This window comes from Loxodonta africana, chromosome 10, assembly GCF_030014295.1.
Source record: "Loxodonta africana isolate mLoxAfr1 chromosome 10, mLoxAfr1.hap2, whole genome shotgun sequence".
Taxonomy (NCBI): domain Eukaryota; kingdom Metazoa; phylum Chordata; class Mammalia; order Proboscidea; family Elephantidae; genus Loxodonta; species Loxodonta africana.
The window spans coordinates 34237447-34252657 of NC_087351.1; the positions used below are offsets into that span (position 1 = coordinate 34237447).

A 15211-nucleotide genomic window follows, 5' to 3' on the forward strand; every position below is an offset into this window, starting at 1 on the left:
TTACTGACTCTCCTTTGTAGGTGACTTTTCATTTATCCCTAGCTGCTTTTAAAATTGTCTTTATCTTTGGTTTTGGCAAGTTTGATTATAAAATGTCTTGGTGGCTTTCTTTTAAGATCTACCTTATGTGGAGTTCAATGAGGATCTTGGATAGATATCTTCTTATCTTTCACAATATCAGGGAAGTTTTCTGCCACCAGATCTTTAATAGTTCTCTCTGTATTTTCTGTTAGCCCTCCCTGTTCTGGTACTGCAGTCATTCATAGGTTATTTCTCTTGGTAGAGTCCCACATGATTCTTAGGGTTTCTTCATTTTTTAAAATTCTTTTATCTGAGTTTTCTTCAGATATATTGGTGCCAAGTGCTTTATCTTCAGTCTCACCGTTTCTGCCTTCCTCTTGCCCAATTCTGCTCCTGTGGCTTTCTATTGAGTTGTCTAATTCTATAATTTTATTGTTAATCTTCTGAATTTCTGATTGCTGTCTCCCTATGGAGTCTTGCAGCTTAGTAAGTTTTTCTTCATGTTCTTGCATAACCTTTGTAATTTCTTCAACAGCTTTATCTGTGTGTCCCTTGGCTTGTTCTGTGTGTTGCCTATTCTCCTTCCTAAGCTCGTGCCTGATGTCTTGAAGAGTTCTGTATATTAATCTTTTGTATTCTGCATCCGGCAATTCCAGGAAGGCATCTTCATCCAGAAGATCCCCTGATTCTTTGTTCTGAGAGCTTGTTGAAGTGATCATGGACTGCTTCTTTATGTGATTTGGTATTGACTGTTGTGTCTGAGGAAACACCGGTGGCATAGTGGTTAAGTGCTACGGCTGCTAACCAAAGAGTTGGCAGTTTGAATCTGCCAGGTGCTCCTTGGAAACTCTGTGGGGCAGTCCTACTGTGTCCTCCTATAGGGTCGCTATGAGTCGGAATCGACTTAACGGCACTGGGTTTGGTTTTGGGTTTTTTTTTTTGGGTGTCTCTGAGCCATCTCTAAGTTACTGCATTAGTTTACTTTATGTTTTCTTACTGTAGCCTAGCTTCTTGCTTTGTTTTTTTTTTTTTTTTTTAATATTCCCAAATAGGTTGCTTGAGTGAGCTAGCTTGATTATTTTCACCTTTGAAGCTCTAACATCCTGTCACCAGGTGGCTAGAGCTGTTATCATGTATATCAGGAGTCCATTCACTTTTCTTGTATGGATTCAGCTCAGGTGTCCAGGTAGTTGGTCATCAACTGTGTGGTACAGGCTCTGTCCTACAATCTTAGAGGAGCAGGGGTGATTGGTGTAGGTACCGGTATCTGGTTGCAGCAGGGGGTCATGCTCTGAACAAGGCAGGGGGGGCTGACAGGTGTCCCCCGAGTGTCTGTGAGGAAAGCGCATCCCTGTTCCCTAGAGCGCACAGGTGGGTGGGTTCTGCAGAGAGACCATGGGCACCCAATGCTTTTGGTTTTAAGGACTAGGAGGTATCAGTTATCCTTGGACCCCTCCCACGGGTGGCTGGGTGACCTGAGTGGAGCCACCAGTCCTTAGGCCCCTGATGTAGGTGAGGACCCTGTTTAATACACAAAGTGGTGTCAAACTTCAAACACCCACCTCTCCACTGCACAGCTGAAACAGTTGCAGTCTGCCAACAAGGGCCTATTCTCCTGAAATAGGCCCACAGAGGTCCATGCAGGGGGGAAATATATTCCAAGTCCATGGACCATTTATGCCTGGACAGGAGCCGCTTCTGTCCTGAGCTCCCCAGGTTAATTCCTTCTCCAAGGCTGGGAAACTGCTCAGGGCGCTCAGCAGGACGTATCTCAGGCCCAGAGGAATTAACAGCCACTGAAGTCAGCTTGAGGGCTGGGGGCATGGTAAAACATGTGCCAGTACTTAGCTTTTGCTGAGAGCGCTCGTCTCTGGTTCTGGCGGTGTGAGTAGGCTGTACGGCTGGCTGAGGAAACTGAGCTGAACACTACCACCTGAGGAAACTGCAGCTGAACGCTATCACCAGCCTGCTGCAGTCGCTCCCGGGAATGGTGCCTGGGGGATCCTGGCAATTCAGGTCCAGCAACTTCTATCTGCTTCTGAACCGTCTCTCCCTCCCCTTTCCGCTCAGTCTATTTTCTAACTTTGCCTTTGTTGTTCAGGGCTCCTAGCTTGTCATAAAGGTAATCGTTGCACTTGTTTTTTCAGATCTTTGTTGTAAGAGGGATCACCAGAAGTGTCTGGCTACTCCGCCATCTTGGCCTTGCCCCTTGGGTTGTCTTTTTGTTGTTTACTTATGAGTTCATCTTGCTTGGTTAAGTGGAGGCTCAGAGAAAAAGAGGGAGATTCTCAATGAGATGGATTGACATGGTGGCTGCAGTGATGGGCTCAAGCATGGCAACAATTGTGAGGATGGCACAGGACCATGCAGTGTTTCATTCTTTTGTGCATAGGGTTGCTGTGAGTTGGAATCAACTTGACGGCACCTAACAACAACAACATGAGTTCTTTGTATATTCTGAATATTAGATCCTTATCAGATATATAATTTACAATTATTTTTTCCCATTCTATGGGTTGTCTTTTCACTTGCTTGATGGTATTATTTGAAGGACAAAAGTTTTTAACTTTGATGAAGTTCAGTTTATTTCACCTTTGGTTGCTTCTGCTTTTGGTATCATCTCAGAAGTTATTGCCTAATTCAAGGTCACAAAGCTTTACACTTATCTTCTAAGAGTTTTATAGTTCCAGTTCTTATATTTAGGTATTTGATCCATTCTGAGTTAAATTTTATGTATAGTAGGAGGTAGGAGTCCAGCTTCATTCTTTTGCGTGTGGGTATCCAGTTGCCCCAGCAGCATTTGTTGAAAAGACTCTTATTTCCCCATTGAATTGTCTTGGCATCCTTGTCGAAAATCAATTGACCATAAATGGCTAGGTTTATTTCTGGACTCTGAATTCTATTCCATTGGTCTATATGTCCATTCTTATGCCAGTACCATACTGTCTTCATTACTCTGTGCAGTAAGTTTTAAAATTGTAAATCTTCCAACTTTGTTCTTTTCCAAGATTGTTTTGGTTATTCTGTAGGTCCTTTGTATCTCCGTATGAATTTTAAGATCAGCTTGTCAGTTTCTGCAAAAAAGCCAGCTGGAATTTGGTAAGGATTAACCTTTTTTGAACCTATAGGTGCATTTGGGCAGTATTGCCATCTTAACTATAGAAAGTCTTCCAATTCATGAACACAGGATATCTTTCCATTTATTTAGGTCTTTAATTTCTTTCAACAATGTTTTGTAGTTTTCAGAGTACAAGTCTTGCAGTTCTTTTGCTAAATTTATTGCTAAGTATTTTATTCTTTTTTATGTTATTGTAAATGGAATTGTTTTCCTAAGTTCATTTTCAGATTGTCCATTGCTAGTATATAGAAATACAATTGATTTTTTTATATTGATCTTGTATCCTGCAGGTTCAGTTACCAGTCCAGTAACCTCGCTGAACTCATTTGTTCTAACAGTTTTGTGTGTGTGTGTGAATTCGTTAGGATTTTTCTGTATAAAAGATTGTTATCTGCAAATAGACATAGTTCTATTTCTTTCTTTCCAATCTGATGTCTTTTATTTTATTTGCTTTTCTAATTTCCCTGGCTAGAACCGCCAGGGCAGTGTTGACTAGAAGTGGTGAGATTGGACATCCATGTCTTGTTCCTGACCTTAGAGGAAAAGCTTTCTGTCTTTAGTGATGTATGTTAGCTGTGGGTTTTTTGTAGATGCTCTTTATTCCATGGATGCTTAAAATGAAAACTTGCTGTCTTCCAAACATACTGTGTTCTGTCTTGCCTCTGGCTTTGCACTGTTTCCTTCTCTTTTCTATCCCTGGCAAACTCAAGACTTTTCCTTTAAAGTTCAGTCCAAATACCTGAGAAGGTCTCCTCACTGACTCCAATAGAATGAATCCCTCCCTCCGCAGAGCTTCCACAGCTCTCTTTACATTTCTTTGCTCTTAACATATAGGATTGTTAACTATTTGTCTCACAGTCTTCTGCCAGACTGAGCTCTTGCAGATGAGGACCATGCCCCTTCCCCCAGATTTAATTTTCCACTTAATAATCCACTATGGCTCTTCATTTTGGATCCAACTAAAACATTTCTAGAATTTACTTATATTTTAAAGAGCACAGCTTTTCCAAGCAAAGTTGTCATTTCTCTTATCTATGTCCTTCAAGTTCCTGGGGTACCTTCTAAACTTAATATTATAGAGTAAGTAAAGCTTTCTCTCATGGTGTTTAGAAATATTTTCTACCTGGCATGCAGTAAGAAGACTGCAGGCTCTCAGTTTTCGACATCTGGCTACTCTAGCTACTTATCAACCACGTGACCTTGGATAAGTCACTCACCTCTCCAAGCCTCAGTTCCTGCATCTGTGCTTCACTGATACTTCTCCAATGCTCCCATTTTCTTTGCCTTCACCTCTTTGAATGAAAAGACAGAATCTTGCTCTCTTTCTGATTGTTTGTACTTTCCTTTCCTGGACCTTTTTCTAGAGGTTGTACAAAGAATGGGTTCACTGAAATGCCCCTTTGAAACCACTCCTCACTGTGTGCATTGGACAGTGTTATTAGCGTATAGACAGCTCATTAGTTTTACGTGAGCTATTCCAAAAAGTACAAGAGCTTTCTCATCTATCATCGTGTTGGTTCTTACAGAATCTCTGGAGTCAGGCAGATAATGAGTATGTTTTCTTGTTTTATCGTTGACCATCCAAAGCTAAGACGTCAGCATTGGAGTCAGTGAACAGCCCACAGACATTCTTCTACAGAGAGTGTGATGCAGAGTGTTTAACTGTGAAGGAACCGGGATGAGGTAGAACGAATAGCCAGAAGTACCTCTGCCACTTTACGGCAAGCTCCCTCATTTCTTTGATCTCAAATTTCCTCTGCTAAAACAGGGATGAAAATAATAATACCTATTTCATGGGGCTGTGAAGATTAAACTGGAAAGGTCCATATATGTTGTCCAGTAACATTACAATTATGATCGAGAGCCCAGGAACATGGTTTCGTTCATAGAGCTGTGGACTTCAGATGTGGATTGGCAGAGGGGATGGAGCCAGAAACACTAGTGGTACAGGAATCTGTGGGAAATGGGCCTCCCTGCTCTGGAAGGGGCTGGCCTCAAGACTTACATTCTCCTTAAGAATCCCTTTCTCCTGGACCACTCTTCCAGGAGAACCTCATCCTCCCCCACCTCTAGGCCTCTGCTCTCACTGTGCTGTTTGCCTAGAGTTGAGAACACTGTATAAGGTTTCTGCCTGCCTTCCAGGCCCTGGCTCCCTGCCTCCCTGAGTGAAATCTCACCACCTTCAGGAAGCAGCCTCTTGGTGCTCCAAACTGTTCGCCTCTCTTCCTCCTCATTAACGTTCCCAGTGTTAGCTGGATTTTAAGCTCCTTGATGGATGGCCTGTGCCCTACATATCCATGATGGTGCTGGTTTATAAATCGTGCACAGGAAACACTTGCTGAAAGAATGAACAAATATTAATTCAGTAACTTTTTGAGCATCTACCATGTGTCAGGCATTGGTATTTCAAAGTTGAGTATCTAGTGGGGTAGTTTAAGGGGCACTTACACATACATCACCTCATTTAATCCTTATAGCAACCCTTGAAGGAAGCTAGAGGTTAAGAGATTTGCCTGAAGTGGTAAACCCAGGCCCAGGCTAGATTGGGACCTGGGCCCTGGCACTGAGTCCTTGTCTCCTACTGCCACCTCTCACAGGTACCTTAAAACCAACCCTACTTCTCACTTCTAAGGGAAATGCCCACAGATTGGAAGAAGTGGTGATGGTGGCCATGGTGTGCAGCAATGAAGAACTCTGACCTGCGGTCTGATATCCTAGCTGCGTTCCTCTCTAGCTTTGTAACCCTGGACAAGTGACTGAGTCAGAGCCTGTTCTCTCATCTGTAAAAGAAGAATACTGTAGTGGGCATCCACTGTTTTTTCCTCCACAATATCCAATCCCACTTCTGCTAACAGCACCCAGGTTTTGCTTTCTCCCTCCCCATTTGTCAGAAATATGAATGAGTGTGGCACGTTACTCAAGCTAGACCATCACATGCTCTCTGGAAATGAATCTTCAGTGGGGTGACCCAAAGGTCAAATCCTACGGGAGTTCATTCATCCAGAAGTCCCAGCAAATTGATACTGGCTTCTGCTCCCACTACCTGGAAGCTTCTCTGATAACTGAATTTTTGTGACTAGTTCTGCTTCTCCTTCCATTCTATGAGCTCTCCACCACCACCCTGGTCCCCCTTACATCCCTTTAATAAATTCCCCTTTTAAGCTTATTTATGCTGGTCAGTTTTTATTGCTTGTAACAACAGCAAAAACAAAAATACCCTAATTAATCCAAACACCTACCTTGCAGCGTTGTAAAGGATTAAATACTATGCAGTTTGTAAGCGCCTAGCACAGTTCTGGTAGCATAGCAAGCAATCAGTAAGTGGTGGTAATTGGTGAGAAGTTAACACGGCGTGCAGGGCACAGGGAGGGGGAGGGGAGATTGTTATTGGTTTGGGTTCCACCAAGAGAAACTTTCTCCCAAGAGACGTCAGAAGGACAACAGAAGGGAGGAAAGTCCAGGCTATGGTATGCTCATTTCTTCAAAATGTCTTTATTGAAACAGAATGATAGAGCAAGAAGGAACGAGGGCTGGGAGGATGTCTTGGGCACAGGATGGAGCCCAGACCCAGTGGTTACAGTGTGGAGCTTTCTCCCTGTCCCCGACTCTTACTGAGAAAGTGAACACAAAGCAGCAGGGAGGAGATGGGGTGGGTGCAGCCCTCTGAGCTCTCCTAGATGGCTGGCGTGAGGTGCCTCTGAGCCTTCTCAGCCTGCTTCCTCTCTTGTCCTCCTGATCTCCCTGCCGGGGCCCTATGTCACCTTTCTGTGTTGGCCAGCCTCCCGCCAGGGTGCTCAGAGATGACTCAGAGGGCAGGGTTGGGGGTGGCAAGCAGAGGGACATGGTCACAGCGGTTAGGGGGTGGCTGTCGCAGCAGGGAAGGCCGGCGGCACAGCTCCCCATCCCGGAGCAACTCGGGCAGGAGCTTGCGCTTCGTCTCCGGCAGGAGCATGATGCTGAGGATGCAGAGGAGGGCACAGGCCGCAAGAACCACGTGCTGCAGGAAGGCTCCATGGCCCATGTGGAGGCGCTGAGCTGGGCCACTTAGCCCCCCGAGTGCCCCCAGTGCCATGATCAGGCCCAGGCCGCGGCCCCTGGGAGAGACGGAGGAGGCACTCAGCCTGTAGCTGTGGGCCTTGCCCCGCCTTCCTCCAGCAGCCTTCCCATCCTCCATTCTGAAGGCCCTGCCCTTAGCTGGAGGCCTAGGGGCCTGGCCCTGCCCCGGGCAGCACCCTGCTCTCACCGGACGGTGGTAGGGATGACTTCAGCAGCAAGGAGGGTGCTGAGGATGCCAGCAGCTTGGGAGGAGAAGAGGCCAAGGACAGAGAAGGTGGTGATGGCAGCCTCGTTCAGATCTGGAGGGCCAGAAGGAATGGGGTGAATGGAGCTTTGGAGATCATGTCAGGCCTAGTCCCTAGGGCCACCCCTTTGGCTCTCTGCTCCTGTGGCTCTCTCTGGGTGGACTTTGGGCATTCGCTCATTGACTGGGAGAACAGACAGGGTTGTATGGCCAGGTGGAGGGTTATGGAAGATCTGGGTCTTGGGAGGCCTATGCCAGAGAGAGGCCTGCCTGAGGCAGCCCTGCTGGGGTCCTCTTGCCGAGCACCCTGCCAACCATAAGGAAAGGAAAGGTGGATGCTCACAATCCCACAGGCCCAGCAGGACCAAGGACGCAATGCCGGTGAGGGTCATCGAGAGAAGCAGGATGCCCCGGCGGCCGAATCGGTCCACGGTGACCCCCAGGAAGACGCAGGCCAGGGCTGCTGTGCCACTGGCCAGCAGGGAGCACAGGTAGAAGTCCGATGGGCTCCCTCCTCCTCCCACAGGCTGGTAGCAGTGGCGGATGGCATGGGCGATGAAGCTGTGAGAAGGGATGGGGAAGCAAAGAGCCGTGTCCGAACCCCTGCCCAGCCTTCCACAACCCTGGTGGCCTCTGCAGGGGTTCTCCGGCCTTCCCCACCCATGTAGCCCCCATCCCAGCTACTGGCCCGGCCCTTGGCTCAGACACCCAGGCTCACTTGGTGAAGCCCAGGATAAGCAGATTTTTCCAGATGTTGCGGTAGTTGAGAAGGGAAGCGAAGGAAAAGGAGGATGTTACAGGGAGAGGGCAGGTGTTCTCCAGGTCTTTGAGAGAGAGAGAGGAGCTGTATGTTAGGAGAAACAGCTAGGAGCCCAGGATCCTCCCACATGGGTGGTGAGGGCCCTGGGAGAAGGTGGCACAGCCACAACCACGCAGGGGGCACTGTCATGAGTGTACGTGAGGGGTTGCCCCCAGGGAACCCTGCCTCTTACCCTGCAGGGCCTCCTGGGCCTCCTCCCCCAGCATCTGCCCATGGGGCCGGTTCCGCTCAGCCAGGATCCTCAGTACAGACTGTGCTTCCTCGGTCTGCCGCTTCACTATCAGCCATCGCGCAGACTCCAGAAACAGACCAGGCCAGCTGGGGGCGGGTGGTAGGGGTGCACTCTCAGGGGGTGGTCTCCTGACCCAGGGTTGGAGAATTCCCACCTCTGAGGGGTTGGGGAAGGCAGCTGGAGAACAGGAGGGGTCTCTGGGCTAGAGTGAGGCTGAGGTAGAGATGGGAATGGCCAGACAACGGGTGGAGGGTGATACTGACCCATAAAACAGGAAGAGGATGCAGGGAGCGGTGATCATTCGCTGCAGAAATCGCCAGTCCTTGGAGACAAGAGCCAGGCCCAGGAACAGGAAGTGTCCCCCCACCCCCACCAACTCCCCTGCCAGGGCCACTCGAAGCCTCTGGGTTGGGTCGCACAGCTCCAGGCCTGGAGATACAGCAGGGATGGAGGGGGGAGAGGCCATGGAGGGAGGAGGTATGAGAGGGAAGAGAAGAAGAAGGAGGACAGAGAGCAAGGTCAGACCCTGAGTGGAGGCTGCAGCCATCACCTCTCACAGACCAACCTCTGGATGGCAAGGAACTGAGGGATTGTTCAGTCCTGTCTCCCTGACTGTGCAAACCTAGGATGGCTCTAGGGTCCGGGTCCCTGGCGGTATTCAGCAAGCTTACAGGCCCTTTTACATCTAACCTCTTATTTGACCTTCATAGCAACCCTTGGCATAATTAGGTGATTTGTCCAAGGTCACACAGCTCGTTGGGATTTCATTTTTAAATAAGGCGCTATTCCCGTATAGTAGTAGGCCAAGGCATGGGCGGCCCTAAAGATCTGTCGGAGGAGACAGGTGCGGAGAAGCAGGGCCCCCAGATCCTTCAAAGGCCTGGGCAGAAAGCTGAGATTCAGATCAGCTGAAATGTAGGGCTAAGGAGGGGACTGAGGGGACCCTAGGGGGCAGTGGGAATGGCCTGGGGATGCAGACAGGCAGGCTTGAGACTCATCTCTGTGAGAACGCCACTCACGCATCAGGTAGACACCAAGGTCAACACCAGCAAGCAGAAAGCCCAGGAGGAATCGGAGGGCCATGACGCCTGTGGAGGAGCCTGCAGCAGCTCCTCCCACTCCACAGGGGCCCACCAGCCCCAAGGTCAGCAGCACAATCCCACGACGTCCAAACCTGGAAAGAGGGAAGGGATTGTGGGTGAGGAGTTGCTGTGTGGGGTTCCACCCCTGCCTTAAAGCTGGAGGTAGAAGAGTGAGGGTCTGGGGGCAAGAGTTGGACTGAGGCTAAAGAAGATAAGAAGGGTTGGGGATCACGGACAAGTGGATATCTGGCTACTGTTTACTGGGGTGAAGTTATTGTTCTTTGGGGGTGAAACCATTGACTCTTAGGGATGAGGCTATAGGTCAGAGGTAAGGGCATTTATTCATAGAAGTAAGACCACCCATTAGAGGAATGGGATATTGCTTAGGGGACTTAGGACCATTGATCCTTGGAAATGGAGATATTGGTTAGTGGGGATGGAGCTTTTCTTCCTCAGACTGGTCAGAGAAAATGGGGTCTTTGATGTATGGGTTTGGAGCTATTAATATGTGGAAGTGAGGCCATTGGTGATTTTTGCATGGGGATAATATTGATCAGTGAAGATGGAGCTAGTGTTCTTAGGGGACTGAGTCATTGATTTTTGGAGATGAGACCATTGTTCCATAGGGCTGAGACTATTCGTCCATGAGGATGGGGCATGGGTCTATTGATAAATAAGAATGATCAGTGGGAATGGGGCCACTGATTCCTGGGGATAGGGCTATTGATCAGTGGGGGTGGACCTATTAATCTTTGGAGACTGGACAACTGATCTTTGGGGATGGAGCCACTGATTCACAGGGTAGGGCTATTAGTCCATTTGGATGGGGCTGTTGCTCAGTGGGGATGAATCTATTAATCCTGGTGAGAATAGGGTCACAAACCAGGGGAAATAAAAGTAATGGTCAGTGATGACAGTGACTATTAGTCAGTGAAGACAGGGCTACTGATCCTTGGGGGCTGGGCTATTAATCTTTTGAGATAAGACCATGATCTATAGGAATGAAGACTGGGGTCACTGGTCAATGGGAAAGGGACACTGATCCATGTGAGTGAGGCTACTGACCCAGTGGGATGGGGCAATTTTTCCATAGGGATGGGTTTATTGGTTAATCAGGCTAGGGGTATTGATTTTGGGAGACTGATTATTGATCTTTGAGGATGAGGCTATTGTTCCATAGAGTTGAGACTACTAGTCCATATGGATGGGCCATTAATATTCGGTGGTAAGGCCATTGTTCCATAGGAATGAGGATATTGGTCTGTGAGGATGAGGCCACTGATATACGGAGATGGTCTAATGACCTGTGGGTTTGGGATCATTTGCCCACAGGGGTGTTTGACTATTGGGCAGTGAGGGGGGTATTGATTTTAGAGAATTGGACTATTGAATGTTGGGTTGCCTTTGATCCATGGGAGTAGTACTGTTAATCCATTGCACGGGACTATAGGTCAGTGAAGGAGCCCTGGTGGTGCAGTGGTTAAGTGCTTTGCTGCTAACCAAAAGGTCAGTGGTTTGAATCCACCAGAGGCTCTGGCAGGAGAAAAGACCTGGTGATCTGCTCCTGTAAGATTACAGTCTCGGAAACCCTATGTGGCAGTTCTACTCTGTCTTACAGGGTCGCTATGAGTTGGAATCGGTTCAACGGCACACAACAACATAGATCAGGGGGATGAGTCTAATAGTCTATGGGGATAATCAGTGGAGATGGAGCAACTGGTCAGTGGTGATGGGCTCAAGAATCAAAGGAGATGGGATTTTTTTATCCATGAGAAGAGCTATTAGTTGGTGGGGACGCTGCTGATCTTTGGAGATGAGGCCACTGGTTCAATGGGAATGGGACTTTTGGTCTGAGAGGATCTGAGAGCACTGAAGATCTATGAGGATGGGGTTCTTAATCTATGGGCGTGCTTATTGGTGTCATTCATCCACAGCAGGTGGGCTACCGACCCATGAGGGTGGAGTCATTTGTTGGCAGGTGTAGGGCCATGCATTATTGGGGATGATGCTATTGTTCTTTGGAGAAAGGGCTACTGATTCATGGGTGTAGGCCACTGGTCAGAGCCATTTGTTTGTAGAGTGGAACCACGGTCAGTGGGAATGGGGTTATTAATATTTAGGAATGAATATATTGCTCTTTAGGAATGACCCCATAGGACAGAGTAGAACTGCCCCAAAGGGTTTCCAAGGAGCTGCTGGTGGATTCAAACTGCCGACCTCCTGGTTAGCAGCCATAGTGCTTAACCACTATGCCACTAGGGCTTCATTAATATTTAGGAATGAATATATTGCTCGTTAGGAATGAAGCCATTGGGATGAAGCTAAAAGCCTATGTGGATGGGGCTATTAGTCAGTGAGAAAGAGTCTATTAATACATAGAGATGGTGAGGGAGGTGGCTACTGGTACTAGGTACAATAGAGTGGGGAGATAGGACTTTTGATCTCTGGAGAGTGTTTTTTGGTCAGGGAGGATGGGGCTATTGATCTTCGGAAATGAGGCCATTGATCCATGGGTTATAGGGTTATTCATCAGTGGGAATGGGGCTAATAATCCACAGGGTGGGCTCGTTTCCTTGTGCAGATGAGGTGCTGAAGGAGTATCTTTTTATGGCAAGTGAAGTTGAGACAGGGTGGGATTGCATGTCATTGAACAGAAGTCCAAAGAAGACTGCAGAGTCCAATGTATATTTGTAGGCTTCTTGAGAATGCCAGCTACCTGGGCTAGCCTCCCTGGCACCCCCCTCTCTGCCTGCCCCGCCCCCAGGCAGCCCTCACCTGTCTGCGGGGTAGCCCAGGAACAGGTAGCCAGAGGCAAAGCCCAAGATGAAGAGGATCTGCTCCAGGATCACCTGCCAGCCCAGGTCACACACCAGATCCCACTGGGGATGTGAGAGGGATGGAGCCAGGGTGAGGCCCCGCCCCCGCCGCCCACAAACCGCCCCCAGACCCGCGGCCACCTGCAGTTCGCTGGGCACCTCACCTGGCCGATGGCGTTGGTGGTGAGTACCGGCAGGCCGTTATAGTCCCAGTCCTTGAGGCAATGGTTGAAGTCCGGTGGGGCGAATCCACTGCACGAGGGGTCCGTACTGGTGGCGACGCGGCTGGCGGCGCTGGCTGCTAGGGCCGCGCTGGGGACGCTGACGCCGCTGGCGTTGGGCGGCTGCTCCCAGCCGGAGGCGTTGGGGGGGAAGGCCCCGTAGTGGCAATGCAGTGGGGGTGCCAGCGTGAAGATGGGGTCCGAGGCCATGCCCAGGGCCACGAAGAGCACGGGCAGGCAGCAGAGGCCAAGCTGCAGCTGCTGGCCGCCGCCCAGCGCCCCCACCTGGGCGAGCAGCGCCTCAAAGCTGAGGGGGCCGGGGGGCACGGAAAGCGACAGGCTGCTGCCCATCCCGTCGCCGCCCGCGTCGCCCTCCCGCTCGCGTTGGCGGTCCCGCTCACCCTGCAGCTGCTCCGTGGGCACGGCATCTCCGAGGGTCCCGACCTGCTGCTGGTGAAGCGAGACACCGCAGCGCTAGAGGAGGGGGCAGCGGGGGCGAGGAAGAGGACTGCGGGCGGGGGGCGGGGGGCGCTGCGCGGGAGGAAAAGGCTGGGCGCTCGCGCGGGCGGGGGTGAGGATGGAGGAGCCCCCCAGGGCGCGGGCACTTACTCCGTTGGTGCTGGGGGTGATCTCTACTGTGCTGTCGATTTTGCTGCCGCCCCCGCCGTTGGGCTCAGGGGTCCCGGTGGCCACCCGGGGAGCCAGCTTGCCGACCGCGGGGGCCCTGCAGGCCCGCCCGGAAAGGATGCGCTGTCCTCTGGCTCGGTTGCGCACCTGGTGCCCGAACACTGGGAGTCGGGAGAGACCCCGCTCTGCAGCTCTGCAGCCCCAGGCGCCTCCTTCTTCTCTGCGAACTGTGCGCAGCTGTCCCCTCCTCTTCCTCCAGACTCTCCTCCCCTTCCCACGTCAGCAGAACCTTCGGTCCAGACTCTCCGTCAGAGAGAGGAAGGGGGGCCAGGGCCCAGGGGAAGGAGGGGATGGGGCTCTGTCGCTTGTTCCAGGTCTGCGGGCCATTGCGGTAAAAAGGAAAAAAAAGCTGGAAGGATAGGAGCTAGCCCAGGGAGATGCCACCTTTGCTTCCCTCTCTTCCCCATCATTCATGCATCCATACAACAACCCATCCATCCATTCATTCGTCAGTAAAATTTATTAGGCGTCTTCTGTTTTTTTTTTTTTTTTTTTTCTATGTGCCAGGCCCTGCACTAGGCTTTGGGGATGAGAAGGTAGACAAGGTCTACCTTGGAGAAACTCACTGGGGGCGACAGACATGTAAACCAGCATTTATAGTACAGCAAATGCATATGGAGGACTGGTTGAGCACTGTACTCAGCTCTGGCTTCAGTCCTCTACAAGGTAACGAATTCTTTGGGGTTCACCACTGGTTGAGTCTCAATCATTTTTCAACAGCATTTGGCCATGTTGACCACCCCTTCCTCCAAACACTTTCTTCCAAGGCTGCTAATTCCCACACTCTCCTGGTTTTCTCTCTCTTGTTCCTCTTTTCTCCACTGCAGGTTCATCTTCTTCCTCACCATCATTCAGTATCTGCACACCTCAGAGGCTTGGTCCTAGGCCCTTCTCTCATCTCACACTATTCTCTCTGCCTTGGAATCTGACCCATGCTCATGGCACCAGTAGGAAAAAAAAAAAAAAAAAAACAGTAGGAAGCCACCTCTTATTTGACTCCTCACCCCTTGGGTGACTCACAGAAGCCTTTAACTCAATATGTCCAAGACCAAGCCCATATTCTTCCCTCTGTAATCTGGTTGTCTTCTAGTTCTTCCTCAGTGAATGGCACCTTTCTCATTCAATTGTGACCAGATACTTAGATGACAGCCCTTGGAGCCCATGTCTAATACTCAAAATTTTTATCTATTTTACCTTCTATATGTTGTTGTTGTTAGGTGCCACTGAGTCAGTTCTGACTCATAATGACCTTATGTATAACAGAAGGAAACTGCCTGGTTCTGCACCATCCTCACAATTGTTGCTATGCTTTGAGCCCATATTTGCAGCCACTGTGTCAATCCATCTTGTTGAGGGTTTCCCTCTCTTTCGCTGACCCTCTACTTCATCAAGCATGAAGTCCTTCACCAGGGACTGGTCCTTCCTGATAACATGTCCAAAGTACATGAGATGAAGTCTTACCATGCTTGCTTCTAAGGAGCATTCTGGCTGTACTTCTAAGACAGATTTGTTCGTTCTTCTGGCAGTCCATTCAGTATATTCAGTATTCTTCACCAACACCGTAATTCAAAGGCATCAATTCTTCTCTGGTCTTCCTTATTCCTTGCAGTTCTCGGATATTCCTCTTCTCTTCCTCTCTACCACCATTTAGTCAAGCTACCTGTTGCATGGGTTTCTTTGGCCCCCTAATTCCTAACTGATGTCCTGCATCCACTTTGTCTCCACTCTTCCCCATCTGTTATTCACAGTGCAGATGGAATGATCTTTTCAAAATGCGGACCTGATAATGTCCCTTTCTTGCTTAACAACCTTCAACGGCATCTCCTCACTATCAAGGTAGCTATCAATATTCTAGACACTTCATACATGATCCTGCATGCCTGGTCCTGTGCTCCCTGGGGCTCCATCTCTCAC

At 49.4% G+C, this 15211-nt stretch overlaps 1 protein-coding gene across 1 annotated transcript; it reads right to left on the bottom strand.

Moving 5' to 3' along the window:
* Window positions 1-6609: 6609 nt before the first annotated feature.
* On the bottom strand, window positions 6610-13511 carry SLC22A17 (solute carrier family 22 member 17). Its single transcript, XM_003420948.4, has 10 exons — window positions 13220-13511; window positions 12554-13060; window positions 12349-12452; window positions 9511-9665; window positions 8755-8920; window positions 8432-8577; window positions 8158-8263; window positions 7783-8000; window positions 7383-7494; window positions 6610-7233 (listed from the first exon to the last, which is right to left on the bottom strand). Exons 2-10 carry the CDS (start codon window positions 12959-12961, stop codon window positions 6945-6947), a joined length of 1704 nt encoding a protein of 567 aa, XP_003420996.3. The 5' UTR covers window positions 12962-13060; window positions 13220-13511; the 3' UTR covers window positions 6610-6944.
* Window positions 13512-15211: the final 1700 nt, after the last annotated feature.